Raw genomic sequence first — 18305 nt, forward strand, 5'->3', positions numbered from 1 at the left:
AAACTCGCTGACTTAAACGTCAACATGTGCACAGATTAACATGCCTGAGACACATATCTGTAGGCTAGGCCTACTAAATAAAATAAAAGTATAATTCCTGGTCATTAGAAAATGAAAGTGAAAGCAAAGTGAAGTAAAGGCAAAGTATGGAAACCCATACTCGAATATGTCCTCATCTGCATTTAACCCATCCAAGTTAGTGCACACATATTAGGAGCAGGGGAGTGAACATGTAAACATGCATTACATCAGATCTAATATAAAATTCATTGCAACAACCAATCATTTTATGCAATTTATGTGCTGTCTTTCTATCACATTTACAAAAACTAAACAACATCAAAACAATTGTAAGTGTGAAGAAATATAGGCAAACAGATGCACAATTGAGAACCTTATAGCATGAGCCAACTGTACCGTTCCAGGAAAATTCATATTAAACTCATCTATCGTCTCTTCTCTCTTTACTTCTCCCTCTAAATCTCAGCTTTTCTCTTTTACAACATTTGGTATCACCCCAATTGCCCATAAAAGAGATTTATTGATGTTCCACCCATGGATATGACATTACACAGATACAGAACAGAACAGTAAACGTTTATAATGTTTTAACAAAACCTGAAAATATATAACACTAGAATAAGACACAGTCACATTCAATTCAGGCATTAAAATCTGTCAAGAGAAGTTTGAGCAGTTACAATATTGCTGCTGAATGCATTCAAATACGAATCCTGCTTGGTGAACGTGATTTCACCTAATAAAACGTGGTCCTGGATCAACATCCTCGTTGATCCTGGAACAACGTTCCAATCAACCAATCAGATTTAAGGGATGGTTTACAGTTAATGAAGCCTCAATCAAATTTAGGCTTACAACCAGGGTTAGGTGCTTCTACATCACTGTTATTCATAATTTCCCTTTGATTTTAGGATAAGTTATGGGTAGGGTTAGGTTTATGGGTAGGGATAGGGTTAGACATATGTTTTTGGACAGGATTGTGGTTCCAGGCTCAACAAAAGATGTTGATCCAGGAACATGTCTTACTTGGCAAAATCACTGCGCCCGAGCATACTTAAACATAGTTAGCCTATATATTTTAGATTTTATAATGGAATTCTGTCAATCAGAACAGTATAAATAAAGTATGGGGGTATAAGGGAATAAGGGATCTGTTGTGTTTGATTCCCACTATTACAGATAAGGCAAATTTTTCCCCAGGGACTGACAAAGATGTTCTGCCTGGCAAGGAATACAAGCACTCAGTCCTATGATTACAGTATGTTATAACTGCATTACTAAGTCAGGAAATGGGTGTAATCTTGAAATGTGGATGCTTTTTCTATTGGGAATGCACTTTAAAATAAATGAATGTATTATACCAGTCCCCCTTTATCATACAAAATTATTACTCTCATCAATCATGTCTTTATGTGACAGACAGATGAGTTATAGGGCCTGATACCTGATCAACAATCGGAACATATATTCATTTTGTGTATTTCACAAGCACATATATGAAGGTGACATTTATGTCTTTTTCGTAATTTTATTTAATCATCTTTTTGAGTTTAAACATTGTATAATATTAATTAGTAGTTTCTGAAAAACTACATATTTGATAGAACATTTCAGACAATGTGTCTTTCTGCGGGTTTTCTCTCTCTCTCTCTGTGTGTGTGTGTGTGTGTGTGCAATCTTGTTTGAAAGGATGAGTCACAAAAATAAGCCCCAGAAAAATGAAAAACTCCAGCACAGTTTTGTTTGTCCAGTGGATATTGCCGGTTTTCCCCTTTTAGGCTGCAGCAATATAAGCTGACAGGTATATTCAGATGTATTGTGGGTTTTAGCTTGTATCACACTAGACATTAGGGTTAGCATTAGGGCTTAGCTAGCTGCAATTTCCAGGCATTTGTACACTGGCAGTACCTCCAATCTTAGCTCTGTGCCTCAAGGAAGAAGAGATAATGTTTCAAATGCAAGTGTTGCCTTCGCCCAATTCATTCCTTATAGCTTTTCATTGTGTTTGAGTGAAAGCTACAGCTCACAAACCTTCTGCTGCCTTTTCCTTATATAGTCCACCAGTTTTAGCAGAGTAAAATGCTTTTGCAAATTTAAAACATAATCAGTGTGCATTACATACCTCAATGTTACAACAAGGATTAGGATTCAATCCTGATAAATCAAATGGGTTTTAGTCATGACTTCCTTCCTTGGACCAATCAGAATCCAGAATCAATCCATTCAATCGTAGAACAAGTTAACATAAATACATTTTCAATACATTTATGTACTTTTATTTCCACATTACCACCATATGGCATCTGTCACTGTAGTGGAAGTCAAGGTTGATCTAAGCTAAACACTGGTTTTGATGTCCAGATTAATTAAGCAATAAGTCCAATTACACAGAACTGTTTCTGAGTCTAAAAGATGTCCGTGACACATCAGTGTTCATGGTGGACATTGGAAAGTGTTCGTAGCTGTCTTCGATTGGCTGAAAATGGCAGTGTAGCACCACAGAGGACACATCCTTGCGGAAGTTGCTGTTGAGGAAGCCATAGATGATGGGGTTGATGCAGGTGGAACTCATGGCCAGCAGATGACAGAGTGAAAACAGCAGATTGTGGTAACACACAGGCAGTGCCTCCTGGTACCAGTCCGCCACCACATTAAAGGCATTCAATGGCAGCCAGCACACAGCAAATGCAACCACCAAAGTGGCAAGCATAACATTTATGCGTTTGCTGTGCATCACACGCCTGTGTTCGTCTTCTCGATTGCGGCAGCACTGGCGCTCCAGCATGCGTTGTCTGCGTCGCAGCCGCAGGAAAATGCGAAGGTAGCAGAGAAGCATGAGGAGTAGCGGGCAGCAGTACTGGAATATTAACAGGCTGGTGGTGTAGACTAGTTTGTGCTGCTGAGAAGGCCAGACTTCCAGACACGCCTGTAGCTGGCTAAGCGGCGCTGGAAGCAGACTGTATGGCTCGCTGCTGAGCATGTGGAATGCCAGGAAAGGTAATGATGTTACGCAGGCCAACAGCCACACAATCAAAACGGCTATGTAGGCCTGTGGGACGCTCGGCTTCCAGCCAGATGGATGCAGTATGAGCTGGTGCCTTTCAAGTGCGATCAAAACCAGAGACAGAACTGAAACTGTCACCGACACACACTGCACAAATGGCATTAGGCGACATAGCAGCCCACCGAAGATCCAGTGATCCATAAGAGTGTAAACCACAGTGAAGGGAAGGCAGAACACACTCACCAGGATGTCAGAAACCGAAAGGTTGGCAATGAGGATGCTAGTGACGTTAGGAGGGTCCCGCTGGTGCATAATAATGCAAATGAGGAGGATGTTACCAAGCAAGCCCAAAATAAGCACCAGGCAGTAGCATAACACTAGTGTAAGTGTCATGGCGCTTGATTGCCAGCAGGGGACGTCGAGCAGGAACAAACTACTGTTGCTTTGATTGAGGGTGAGGGTGGAGTTTAAGAGCTCCTGCCACCACGGCATGTCAAAGAGAACCGACGGCATTGGCCACCTCAGGATAGCGCCATCTTGGGAGTCTGAAAATAACAAAAAGGAGCATCTAAATTAGATGTGCACTCCCCTAGGGCACTCTGCATGCATTTCAGCAGCTGTGATACTATAGAGACTATAGTGGTTATTTTAGAAATAATGAGGACATAAAGTGAAAGGATGTTAAAGGTGATTTTAAGACAAGAGTTTTACTTAATCCCAAACAGTGACTCGTACAGAGCGCTATTATCATTTCTTCTGAGACCTTTATATCTATGAGTTAGGAGAGAGAGCTGGGTTGACACATTTGATTAAAAATAAAAAAGACAGACTCTTTGTTATTTTACTTTTTCTGTGGTTGGACATAATGGGAAAGAGATAAAAGAGAAGTGTGTGGGAGGAATGATACTGTGACCCTGCTGAGGGATTTGCACTGCATCCAATTATAGATGTTCCTTTGGGGGTGGCCATTGATCCGGGACCTGCAATTGCTCATAATAAGAACACAATCAGACCATTTCAGCAAAGTATCCACAGAGTGGCTTGGAGACTGTAGTGTTTTATTTGTGTGTTTCTTGGGTAGCAGGCTTACAGACTGGTCATGTAGCAATGTCTGAAAAGCGCCTCACATTCCATCCATCAACAATCTAAATTCTTAAAGGGATATTTAACCTAAAAATGAAAAATCTATCATTAACTCACTTCAGAGAGAGAAAAGGAATCACAGAGGACAGCAGGTTTACTCTTGCCTATGATTTTGTAAGAAATATTTTTCTTACAAAAACTCTTCACTTTGCTTCAGAAGGCTTTTTTTTTTACCATATCAGTGTATGGGGATACAATCAGTATATGGGGATGATTAGGAGGCCATAAAGATGGACAGAGACCAATGGCCAAATCTGGCCAGGATGCCGGGGTTAAACCCCTGATTTTTTTTCCAAAGGAAATCCTGGTATTTTTAATGACCAAAGAGAGTCAGAAACTCGGTTTAATGTCTCATCCGAAAGACGGTGCTTTTTGACAGTATAGTGTCCCCATCACTATACTGGGGTGTTAGGACACACGCAGACCACAGGGTGAGCACCCCCTTTTGGCCTCACTAACACCTCTTCTAGCAGTAACCTAGTTTTCCCAGGAGGTCTCCCATCCAGGTACTGACCAGGCTCAACCCTGCTTAGCTTCTGTGGCCAACCAGTCTTGGGCTACAGGTTGATATGGCTGCTGGCTTGTTGTGGGAAAAACATTAAAACATATCGATCACTGCAGCAATGGTAAAGTTACGGCCAGTCCCAACTTGGAAACTCATCTATCAAAGTGATATTTTTTATGATAATTCATAATTACGGTAATTTCAGCAGCATGTTGAGGCAGCATTAGGCAGGATGTTTACACTGCTCTTTTCCATACAATAAAAAGGAATGATAACCATATGTTATCAAGCTCCAAATCGAAAAAAAAAAAACCCCACCATTTTTTTATTTTTATTATAAAACTAAATGAAATTGAAGTCATTATTCATTATACTGAAAAGAGCAGCATCAGCATTCTTCTTTAGTGTTCCACGACATATGGGTGAGTAACTGATGAAAGCAGTTGATCATTACAATTTGCGTGAAATATCATTATGTGGAGAGACTGATTGTGTTGCCCTGTTGTAAATCATGTGAAAGAGCCGTCAGCTTTGCTCACTATATGCCAGCTGAACTCGGAATAGGCTAGTCTAAGGTAGAGGCATTCTTAGCTTTTGACTATGAAACAATGAGCATAACCATCCTTTATTTGCGCAACAAATTACATTTTCATGCTTGGCTGTATTTGTGGCTGTCTTTATCTCTCTTTGTTGGTCTCTCTCTATCTCGCTCTCTCAATCAGGATAGACATAATGAGATAATTTTGGACTTCCTGTTGTAATTGTGCCTCATTTAATTATATTATAATATTAGAATTCTCTCATCGTCAAACATATCTGCAACTTGGCAAACACAGAGACGAAAATCAGTTTGTTATGGTCAAATGTGTGGGTGTTTCCAAACAAAAAATTAGATAATATTTTCACACTTTTAGCATAATTTGGTTAAATTACAGATTGGAAATGTGTTTCGTGTGATGAAGAGAGGAAAGGAGGAAGAGTGATCGCTACCCTGACTTACAGCTGATATCCTTTTCTTTTATATCATCAAATGTTATTCTTTACCTGTGATAGGAGGACTCGGAGGGTGAGAAGATCACATTGTCCTCCAGCACTTTCTCTCTGTCAGTTTCATTCTTTTCTCTCCCTTTCATAATCATCCCAATCTCACATCTCTCTATTCTTCTCCTACAGGTGTGGATTTTCCCTTAGGCAGTTTTACATGTCACACTGACCAAACTGTAAAATATTCACATCTGCACTCATATACCGACCATAATACAAAAGCTGAGCTGTATTATGTAGATTATATTAAAGCCTTGTGCCTGATGTGGTTTAAACTTTTAGTTATTTACTTAAATACTTAGTACATGATTTTCATTTTCAAAAAAATCACAGATGCTGTTGTGCTGACCTCTGAACTCCTTTTGGTCAAGGGCAATTGTAAATTTTCGACAGAAAATCCTCTTACACATAACACAAAACATTGTGGTCATATATCCCATTTGTGTGAAGTGACTTATCAGAAGCAGAACATCCATATAAAGGTAAAAATAATTAACCCTGAGGAATAGCTTTTCAGTCTGACTCAAATATGATCCAAATAAAGCTTTTAAAAATCGCTAAATTCTGTCGCCATACTGCCCATTTGCACAAACATACTGATCTGAGGAGGTGTGTGTGCATTTATGTGTGCAAGGGAGAAAATTGCCTATGTGTCCTCACTTCATGGCAACACCAAAGAGCTGCAGTCTATGTCAACATGTCCAATAGATGACTTGGTTACTTCAAGCTTTTCACAACCTATTGCGAACAACTATGTTTGCATGTGCATGTATGGCTGATGTGGGCTGCAATTACAATGTCTCCAATATGGAAGCGAAACTGATCAGATATAAAATACTAAATAGAACACAACCTTTCCAACTTAAAGAGACAAAAGCGTCCACAGAGGCTTAAATTCATGTTCTCTATTCACAGACAATCAAACTTAAAACACATGAAGATGCTCTACAGAATAATTAAACTGTGACCCTGATACATTCATAAATTCAGTCCGTTCTCTCATCTTTGAAACAAGGAGATAAAATAAACAGTTACACGTATAAATTATTGTATTCATATGATCATTTATTATTACTGATAGCTATATAGTGTAGAAACATGCATTTTTCTATGTGTATAGTATAGAACTCACCTGTCTTCTACAGCAGATTGCTGTCAGGCAGTCGGGGGAATAAACACTCTGATTCAGTCAACTCCAGGTGTTCTACCTCAACATTCATCTCTCTCTCTCTCTCTCTCTCTCTCTCTCTCTCTCTCTCTCTTTCTCTCTGGGCTTCTTCTGAGCCCACATCCTTGAAATGTGCCGTCTCTGTAGTAACTATTCTGCTGGGCTTCACACTGTAAGCATAACCCCATGCGATTGCACTGTGTTTACTGCCCACGTGTGACATGAACCATGTACTGCATCAGGTTCCTTTGGATACAGACTATAAAACACATTCAGGTCCCTTTAACATATATTTTCCTCAACAAAAAAAAAATACACTAGCACACACAAATGTATGCTTATTGGCCCACGGTACATTTAAAGGTAGGGAAGGCTATGTTTTTCATAAACACTTTTGGTTATACTGGTTGAAACTCTCTTCACATCCTAGTGGCAATCAATAATGAAATGTCGTAACTGTAATTAAGATGGCAACCCCGTTTTAGACCTATTCATGTCCTCAGACTCGGATTTATGCGTTTAAATGGCAACACTATCAATGCTGAAATGAATCCGCAGCAGTCATGTGTAATGTAACATTATTATTGAAATGTTATGTACTTTGAGACATTTAATGCAGTCTCTCATGACGCTTTGCAGACTCTGCTCATGTGTTTTTGAGGAGGTGCTTTGAGGAGGAGTGCTGTGAAGGGAGGGTGGGATCTACCTGTAAGGCCCTGTTTACACCTGGTATTAAGATGCGTTTTGGTCGATTTGATCACAAGTGGACGACGCTAAATACAAGTTGTTGTTTTTTTAGCTTGTCCACTTTCGACCACTTCCAGAGGTAGTCGAAAACACATTTGACCGGATTGCTTTCGTGGTGTATACGCTCTGCATAATTTGTAAGTTGTGAATACTCTGCATACCCGATAAGTTGCGAACAAGTTGCGAATGCTCTGCATACCCGAACCTAGAGGTGTTCGATTTCAGGTTTTTTGGAGTCGACTCCGACCATATTCACTCCTGTTCAAGAGAGTTTACTGTCTTGGCTCCTCGACTCCATTTACTTTACATCAAAACAGGGTGGGTAATAATGCAAGATTGCAGTTTTTATGACACACGTACTTACGTGTGTCACTTTTCCCTACACAAAGCTTTAAATTCCTCTTATTAAAACAACACACTTTTAGCGTGACGGTTCAAATTAGACCAATTTAGCGATGACATTACCTTGAAATGATGAGTAGCTATCAATTTCATCACCTGTTGGCGATGCCTAATTTTACAGAGAGAAAAGTCACGAGAAACAGCCGTGATTGAATATTATGCCAGAATTAAATAAACGAGAAAGAAGGTTTTCTTTAACCAATTAATCTAATTAAGCTGGTCGGGTGTTGGCGCTAAATGCACATGATCATTGTCTTAAAATTTTATGAGATGGGCAAGAGCAGCTTCCAAATCCTCTGTACTCATCTGGCTGGATCTGGCTGCTACTTTTGACATAGTGCACCAGATTAACCAGTTAACCTCCTGTCCTATCAATCCTCAAGACGAAGGGCATCTCAGGAACTGCACTCCAATGGTTCAAGTCTTACTTCTCAGGTAGGTCCTTCAGGGTGTCATGGAGGGGTGAGTTGTCTGTGTCGCAACATCTAACTGGGGTGCCTCAGGGTAGAGTCCTCCCGCAATATGCATGTCCACTCTCGCCCGCACCCGCAAAACTCTGAGAATTTATTCCCGCACAATAATAGAGATGCATTGACTTTGTGTCTTCTCCCGTCCCGCAGGAAAAAACACATATTTGTATTGCTGTTATTAAAGAGATTCATGGGGTTGTTTGTTTCGTTTCCCTGGCCTGCATGTATTCTGACGCACTGATCAGGAAGATGAATAGTAGTCCAAATGTCAGACTTGCCTTGCTTAGGTTTGTAAATACCTCGTTTGAGGTTCTTTTCCACATCATTGACATCTCTATCATGTCGCCAGGCTATTTCCCGATCCCGCAGTTGTTTTTTTTAACCGCCCATTCCCGCCCGCAGCAAGGTTAAAACCGCCCGCTCCCGCGAGATTTGCGTTGGGTCCCGTGGGACCCGGCGGGACTCAATCCCAATGCAGCCCTCTACCTCAGGGCTCAGTGCTTGGACCACTTCTCTTCTCCATCTACATGTCATCACTAGGATCTGTCATTCAGAAACATGGTTTTTCCTATCACTGCTATGCTGATGACACACAACTCTCCTTCCAACCAGGTAGATGCTCGCATCTCAGCCTGCCTAACAGACATTTCTTGCTGGATGAAGGACCACCTCCTTCAACTAAACATTGCGAAGACAGAACTGTTTGTGGTCTCGGCCAACCCAACACTTCATCACAACTTCTCCATTCAGGTTTGTCAATCATAACTCCATCCAGGGCATCCAGAAACCTTGGAGTTGTGATTGATGATCAGTTGAACTTCACAGACCACATTGCTAGAACTGCAACTGGCAACCCAAACCCGAATTTTTCCTCTGCATTTAACCCATCCAAGTTAGTGCACACATATTAGGAGCAGTGTAACTGCAAACCATGGACACACACACCCGAAGCAGTGGACAGCCATTCACTGCAGCGGGCGGGGAACGATTGGGGGTTAGGTGCCTTTGCTCAAGGCCTTAGTCATTACCTGCCCAAGAAAAGGCATAGTTCTGTGCGCATGCGCTACTTTCCGTCAGTCATCACAGAGACTATTTATATAGAGACATGCCACTTCATCAATCCTTAATACAACTATATAGGGAAAACCCGTAACGCCAAAGATAGCGGTTGTATGCACATGTCCCGCCCCTCCCGCTGGAAAGCCAATTTAAGAAACATTTAAGCCTATCGTCTGGTTCCACTGACGCATGCGCACAGTTGAGGTTTGCGACAGCGCAAAATACGTTACTGTTTGAAAAGGCGGCAGATTTGATATGCAGTGTATGTGTGAGTTGTGAAAATATCAGACATCAGAAGTCTCCCGCAGATTGATAGCGGCTCCCTGATGCCCGCAAATTAGTTTAAATCTCCCGGAATGCAAGAGCTCGCACATACTGTGCTTCAAACTGTGTAGCACTACAGAGGGAGAGAACCCTTGCGCATGCGTAGTAAAAGTATAACCTGTGGGGGAAAAGGCGTTTTAAACCTTATTTTGGGGCAAAGTCATCAAACTTTTTCAGTGATTTTTATCATATTTTACTGCTGTTTCTATACATGCAGTTTTTATGTCCCGGTAACCAGTGAAACTGCAGTTCTGACTCTCTGCCCATTCATTTAGATAGGAGCCTGGTCTTGTTAGTCCGAAATAGCTGCCCGGAGGCGTTGCCAAGATGGCGGAGTGGCATGACTTGCCTAAAAGGACTTTGGTCATCTTCAGCCGAGCGGAAGGTGGCAGCAGGACAGTGTGTGCAATGTATAGGCCCCTACGTCAATAACCAACTGTAAGTTGACTGTTTCCAAGTAAATGATAAATTCTGGTTAAGGAGTAAAGCGTGAATACAATGTCACATCCTGTCACTAATGAGTATTTATCAGTGTTAAAGCCGTTTATTGTGCACTGTTGAGCGCACGCGATTGTTCCGATTATGTTCAATAATACTCGGAATTCATATCATAGGCTATATATTGCAACCAGTGTTTGATTTGTATGTATCTATGTGTGATCATCACATTAACAGCTAAAACGCTTGCTATTTCAAGTTTATGTACGCGAATCAATGTTTCTGATTTACATGCAGTTCATTTTGCTTCATAAACAGTTTCGGTTTGAATGTCTTACTGTTTCTGACCACTAAGTAGCGGTGTCGCATACGAATTTTGTGGCTTATTGATTCATTTTTTTATTCTATAATTTAACTTGAGAATTTCTTTACTTGAGAGATTTGTAGCTGTTTATGGAAGTAATGTTTGTATGATAATACCCAAGACATATTTGTTAATATATATCTTTATTCCTTTCCCTTTGTAACCACACACATCTACACACACTTATACTGTAACCATGTAAAGCCTGTGTACTGCTGTGTTGTGTACAGCCAAAGATTGTCAACAAATAAACCTCCTTTGCATGGAACGGATCAAATCCAGTGTGTTCTGACCGACACCCCATTGAGGAAGGCTAGCTAAACCATCACCTAATACAGTCCAACCTTTTCAGTCCTACTATCGAACACTGTGAGGAATGAGAATCAAACCTGCGACCTCTGCTCATTAGGCCACTACTTCTGTATCTTTAGTTTTCAGTATACTGCTTTACTGTTCTGGTCTAATGTTTTCATAAATGCTCAAACAACAACAAATGTATGCTCGGGTACGTTTATTTTATTAAGCCTCATTTATATATCAGCTTATTCAACAGGTTATAGCTTTGTATTAAATGTAAAACAAATACATGTAATTATTTTTGCTGTTCAAAGTCATCAGCAATGACTTCAGGTGAGTCAGCAATGACTTCAGGTGAGTCAGCAATGACTTCAGGTGAGTCTGAGGAATCCGGCTGATTGGGAACTTGCTCTTCATCACCGCTGAAACACACACATACACACGGTCATCTATAAGTTATGTGTTTGCATTTTGCCATTTCTCAAACCATTGCACAAATCATTAGTGCACAGATACATACATTTCATTGATTTTCAAAATGGCATAATAAGACTATACTGCCGGATATTGATTTTGATTTTGCAAGAGAGTTGTTACATGGATGGTTCTTCAGTCTCTCCGAGGTCATTCTCAGTGAATGCTCCAAAGTTATCATAAAATATTTCAGCGGTGGGTTCAGGTTGGGTGTGATCAAATCTGCCCAGACATTTGCACAAAAAAAGTAGAAAGAAAGAAAAATAGAGTGTCATAATTTTGGTCATATTCAGTAGAACAAATTTCCTGATTTCTGCAAGAAAATTGGAAATACATTTTCTCTATAAATGTGAAAGTGATGTGAGCTATATTTAAATAATAATAATTTAATATAGTGCCTTTCGTGCACTTAAGCCATTTTATGCAAACAGAAACAACTAAGAAAAAGATAATTGAAGAACACAGTCATGCATCACAGCAAAATTTCCACAACTGTCACAATATAATTATTTTATAATAAACAAAAATAGAACAGGGAAATGAGTGTGTGCAAGTACACAAATGTACCGTTGACAACAGATGATTCCATACTCCACACAGACACATATGTCATGTTCGTTCTCCCAATCAGAGTTAAATTCATGGCGATTTCCATCAGAGTCAGTACAACCTGAATCAACAATAGAAATGTACCTAAAATATTATTACTTAGTTATCCAGGATCATAAATACACACAAACACAGAAATACTTTTTAACTTGATCTCGTGAGAAAGCTTCATTTATACGGGCCTGCTGCTACTAAATCACAGTGTCCAGATGAAATGGGCCAAAAACACGTTTTTTAATCATTAGTGAATGTGATGCTTAAAGGGATAAAAAGCCACATAAATCTTCAAACGACTGGAATAGCCATTGATGGGTCTCTGAACTCAATGTGCATTTAAGCCCTCCTACCACAGCGTCATCTCTCTGGCTTTAATAGGACGTACTGACAATTTCTGAATCAATCGATCGATCGATAAATTAATCAATTAGTCAATCGTAGAGTTTGTACCTGCAACCATATATTTAATGGTTTGCAAAAATGTGAGCATAGTTACATTTTTCCCAATAGACAAGGTAGTAACATCACCTGGGCTGTTAGTGGTATCTTCTTGAGGGTTAACTTCTAGAGTGCAGGCATTACAGCAGACCACTGCTGTAAGCAACACAATCAGTCTCAACTGAAAGAGAGAACAAAAGAGATTGGACATGGACTTATTTGACACCACATTTGATGTAAATATATGCTGCAAAGTATATACAAAAATCAACATAAAGGCAATCTAAAAATAGTTTGCATTTTAAATAACAAATGCATAACTGGAGACAAATGAACCAAATACATCTACAACATACAGCACATAAGACTCATGCGTGAAATACTGTTTTCCCCCTATAAGCAGTGTTGGGGGTAACTCATTACAAGTAACTTGAGTTACGTAATCAGATTACTTTTTCAAGTAACTAGTAAAGTAACGCATTACTTTTAAAATTTACAACAAAATATCTAAATTACTTTTTCTAATAAGTAACGCAAGTTACTTTATTTTCGCCTTTATTGATTGACTGCTCTTCTGTCCTAATGTTGAGACAAATCGAAGTGCAGATGCGTTGTGTGTAAACATGATGGTTATTATAGTTCTAGATTAAATGTAAGCGTGGATTTACTCATCTCACTTGCACAAAAAAGATTCAATATTCCTCAAAATGAATAAAATCAGTGAAATGCAGAATCAGAACACTATGCAAACCTCCAATACCTAAATATGTTAAATAAAACAAATTTTTATACATTTAATCTTTATTGACCAAAGTACTTGCTTCTGACCTCCGATTTTTCAGTTAAACCATAAGCAAAAATGACTATAGATTTTTTTATATGTTTTTTTTGGTAAAGTAAGGTTTGGTTTGGTAAAGTCTTCTGTTACCCAGAACAGCAGCAGCTGAAATGTTTGTTTGAGAGGCCCAAATTGTTCTTTACATTTGCCCAAAAATATATCTTTTTTGGTATAAAAAAACAAGCCCAGCCCAGGTGGAAAAAAAGTAACGCAAAAGTAACGTAACACATTACTTTTCAAAAAAAGTAACTAAGTAACGCAATAAGTTACTTTTTAAGGGAGTAACGCAATATTGTAACGCATTACTTTTCAAAGTAACTTACCCCAACACTGCCTATAAGTAACAGAAAATCACATTGTATCATATTAAAGAAGAAGAACACAGAATATTCAGCACCAGAAAAGACCATAAAAAAACAGCAAATTGTTAAAGAGACCCCATAAACCTGCTGTTTAGGATAAAAATTGTACAGTACCATGTTATGGCGAGATGTGGTGAGCAATACGAGAAGACTGGTCAATCAAACACCAACAGGCACTTTAGGAACTCTTGAAATGCTACTATAAATACTATCTCTAAATTCACATACGTGACAGTCTTTTCCTCCAACCAGTGAACAGCAGCTGTATGCTGGCATGAATGGGTAAACCCCACCCCCATTTTCTGCTTCAATTGGTGTACTTAGTTACTTTGCATCTGCTATTGTTGGAAAACGGCACTTATCCAAAACCAAATAATTTGCATTGGTGTGGTCAGTGTAGATATTAAACAAATTGATCTTGGATAAATATTTCTAAGAACTGGTTGAGGGTATGAATGCAAATTAATTGATTTAAATTTTTGGTGGCTTTACAAACATATGACTTGATAAAAACCTTAAATATCCACTGCACGAATCTACAAACTTCCATCAACAAATTAGAAGAAAATTTATTGTAACTAGGCACTGTAAAAATATTTTCATGATTTGTTATCACAAATTTTTTTCTTTTGTCAAATCAACTTCGATAATTCATTTGGTTCAGATAACATAATATTTGTCTGTTGATTAAACTAATCTCCATTGTATTAACTACAAATATTTCACTGAACTCAACATTTTAAGGCAACCAGGTTACTTACTTTTTTTTAAAGCTGCAGTCGATAACTTTTTTGGGTTAAAAATTATCCAAAATAAATTTTTGAGCAAGTACATAACCAGCCAGTGCAAAACTATCTGCTTGCCTCGATTCAAAGCGGTAAACTTGTAATAATGTTTTTAATTCCAGTGGTACTGGTGGATTTCCGCGGGAGATTCGAGCATGTCTTTGCGTCATTACGTCACATCTGTACACATAAAGAAGGAGTCTCAGCTAGTAGGCTATATTGCGAGTGAGGATGTTGGAGGTGGAGATTTATAGCCTTTTCTCACAGCACTTGATATAATTAAACTTAGCAATTTGATGGCGGATCCAGAAAGGTTCAAACGACAATCACCAGTGGCAACAGATTCACCCGCTGTAACATGCAAAAAAAGAGACTGCAACCGGGCTCATGTGAAAACAAGGATAAATATCGGAAGGGCATTAAATGTAGTCACGCAATGCAGATGTTGTTAACATTAACAATTTGAGAACAAAGTATATTTTGCATGGTTTGACGTGATATGACAAGCGATCATTAGATTTAATCAGCGCGATTTACTGCACTGCTTTTTTTCCCTTAGTTGGTAAGATCAAAAGTGGATTTAACTTACTTGTTCAGATGACATTTTCCGGTGAAAATTCTTATGTTGGTCATACTTCCAAAAAGTAGAATCTGTGATTCTAAATGACAGCCGCACATTCTCCTCAAAACATTCATCCGAGGCACAACCCATGTAAAGTGGACAATTCCACGAATAACTGCAATTGCAGATTTCGAACAGAGATGGTGACAAAGAGGAAAAACTACGGACGGCAGCTTTAAGTTTAACCAACAATCATTTTTTACAGTGTATAATTATTTTGCTTTGTACAGGTCACAACCTCTGACTGAACTAAAATCTTTTTCATGTTCTGTACAGTATGTTCAGCCCAGTATCTTCTCCTTTGAACGGTGTAGAGTTGAGGTGGTCTGGGCACAGAAGACCTCACTCATGCAGCATGCACACATGTGGCTATGGGGCGTAGCCATCATTTCAAAAGTGAGGGGGACAGAATGTCAAGGTTTTTTCTTCAGACTTTTGTTGACAGGTTTTTGCTTGATTGGTTTAATATGCAATTTATTTTTAAAGCAATAAAACAGAACTATATTGCACATGCAGGGTTTTTGGTTGAAAACGAGGCGGAGGTGGTAAAATCCCGAGCATGTATTTAAATTAGATAATAAAATGTTTATTTTTCGTAGATCACCATATAGCCTACTGTGTTACCCACATTATTTTTGTAGGTGGATCTCGGTACTTCTAGGGGGGTCCGGGGGCATGCCCCCCCGGAAGATTTTTTTTTTAATTCTAAAGATAAATTCATTAATCTGGTGCACTTTGAGTCCCCCGAATCCATTGTTAAAAATAAATAATCCACCCGTCAACCGCCCAAACATATGATATTCTCTGATTTATATTTGATCATCGCATTACAATTATTAAAATTATCAATGTTAAACATGATAATATGGTTAAATATCACACTGAAGTAGACTGATTTAAAAATAACATTTAGGTTACTTAGAATAAAAGTTCTTCTTTTGGCAAAATTAAATTTCCTTAAAAGCCTAAACAATGTCTGTCTTACTAAACTTTCCAATTGAAAACCTTCAAACTTCAAGCTTTTAAAACTACTTAAAACTTTCTAGTTAGGCTTTTTCAAGAGAACTTAAAGTTTGTCTATAACTTTTTTATCTAATTGTAAAGTGTTACCGAATTATGGTAAACATCATGTAAATGTTACAACGCTGCCTGATTCAAGCAGATCGTGGCTGTTATTGCATGAAAATACAAATTCAGCATTAACAATCACCATGTTTATTCTAATTTGAAGGGCTTTGATAACATATCTGTGAAAATAAAAGACATTACGAATAAAAAAAGATTGAAAATAGTGCACGTTTTTGCGGGTAGTGAATATTTTCAAAATGCGTTGATTTGCCTGCATTGACACCATTATAGGACGATGACATCACTGTTTTCTCCAGAGCGGTTGTATAGATTTTTCTCCAGAGCGGTTGTATAGATATATATTAACTAAATTAATGACTTTTTTACAACATAAATGAACCATCACTTAACTTAAGTTGGACCATGACACTATTTTCTTCTAGAGCTGCTGTGCCGAAACAAACTTTGCCCATTGTCCGGTTATCATTGTAAAACTGCTTTGAAACAATCTGTATTGTAAAAAGCGCTATATAAATAAAGGTGACTTGACTTGACTTCTGCATGTTCAAATCTGGTGACATGACTTATTCTCTTCAAATGGATTTGTCCAGGGCAGGATTTAAGGTGAACAATGAGTTATTAGTTGGTCGCTTACATAACTATTAACTTGCTTTAGAAGACAAGAGAGTTTAAGAGAGTTCCATGGGCATATGGTATTTTGACATACAGATATTCACTTTTGTTGAATAATAAATGCTGTGCTCTGTGGGGAAAAAAATGGTATCAAAATAGAAATGTAGGCTTACAGCATCTTTAAATTATATCTTTAAATCCTATCATACATAACAGTTTTGATAAAAAAGAACCACTATTGTAAAACTCACTTACTTGGATGGCATAAAGATAAACAACTAATTCTATTCTATTCAATTTTATTTTAGTCTTGTCGAGTATAGTCTGTTCTCTTCTTCTGGGTCCACATCAAAGCAGTGTGCTGTCTCGGAACCACAATGGTGGGCTTAAATTTGACTGAAAATTACATTGTAACATATTGCAGTAAGAAAATCATTGGCCAGTCTTCTTGAAGAGACCTCACATCGGGGCATATTGTGAAAGAGAACTCATCTTCAAGATAAGCTATAAACAAACTACAATACCATGATGAGTAAGAAGACCAATCAAAATGTTCAATGAAATGCTAACAAGCATTCTTTAAACTCTCTTTAATGGCTTTAAAAAAACATTCAAAATCACAGATGTGGTTTGAACATCCAATCACTTGCTTTGCTTTCTTTTTGGTCGTAAAATGGGGAAAAAATGAATCTCCCCTCTTCCCACCAAAGGTCTATTGACATCCAATGTTTTATTTTTTTGCATCAATGCTGGTGTGGGTGTTTTTGTCTAGTCATGTGTTACTTGTTTGCAGAACAATTATAGAATTATAACTGATATGTATCTTCAAATAAACTAGAAGAACTGTTCACATTTATTTGTGGTTCTCTTTAATCAGATTAGGGATTCTGAGAATGTAACATAACTAATCTAACACACATTTCAGTCACACGGTAATTAAAACCATTAAAATGCTGAAGAAAGAATAAGAACTTTTATATATATATAGATGACTTATATATTAATAAAATCTATGAATACAGTTTTATCTAACATATAAGGCCATCCAGATAACGTGATTTTTGCAGAATGGTTTCAGTGGCCTTTTCATTTTATTTGTAAGTTTAATTTTTTTTTTTTTTTTGTGAAAGCCAAGGTACTGAATCATGATTTGTTCATGAAAGCATTTTATGTATTTTTTTTACAAATAAATTTGAGACGGACAAACTTAAATCCAAATACATAATTTGATTGTATAATCATTCAAAACTCTAATGAGAGTTTGTTGACATGTAGGTGCAACGTTCCTAGTCAACATAATGTCTAAAGGAGACCATAAAAATAATATTACTAAACTTAATAAAAACCATACAGATATATTTAAAAAAATAAAAAAAATAATAAAAAAACTAATAAAAATGACAAAACACACAACATACAAAAACTTAAACTAAAATTAAAATCAAAACAGAAAATATTATAAACGTTTTAAATATTAACAAAAAATATAATAA

At 37.9% G+C, this 18305-nt stretch overlaps 1 protein-coding gene and 1 long non-coding RNA gene across 2 annotated transcripts; both read right to left on the reverse strand.

The window, feature by feature from the left end:
- Positions 1-2047: 2047 nt before the first annotated feature.
- npy4r (neuropeptide Y receptor Y4) lies at positions 2048-3639 on the reverse strand. Its single transcript, XM_056234981.1, has one exon. It carries the CDS (start codon positions 3536-3538, stop codon positions 2405-2407), a length of 1134 nt encoding a protein of 377 aa, XP_056090956.1. The 5' UTR covers positions 3539-3639; the 3' UTR covers positions 2048-2404.
- A 7943-nt stretch (positions 3640-11582) lies between these two features.
- On the reverse strand, positions 11583-12616 carry LOC130070560 (uncharacterized). The gene is made up of 3 exons (XR_008803893.1): positions 12595-12616; positions 12028-12130; positions 11583-11682 (listed from the first exon to the last, which is right to left on the reverse strand). It is a non-coding gene; the product is annotated as an uncharacterized LOC130070560 (long non-coding RNA).
- Positions 12617-18305: the final 5689 nt, after the last annotated feature.

Source organism: Rhinichthys klamathensis, unplaced genomic scaffold (assembly GCF_029890125.1).
Source record: "Rhinichthys klamathensis goyatoka isolate OS25496 unplaced genomic scaffold, OSU_Roscu_1.1 h1tg000412l_1, whole genome shotgun sequence".
Classification (NCBI taxonomy): domain Eukaryota; kingdom Metazoa; phylum Chordata; class Actinopteri; order Cypriniformes; family Leuciscidae; genus Rhinichthys; species Rhinichthys klamathensis.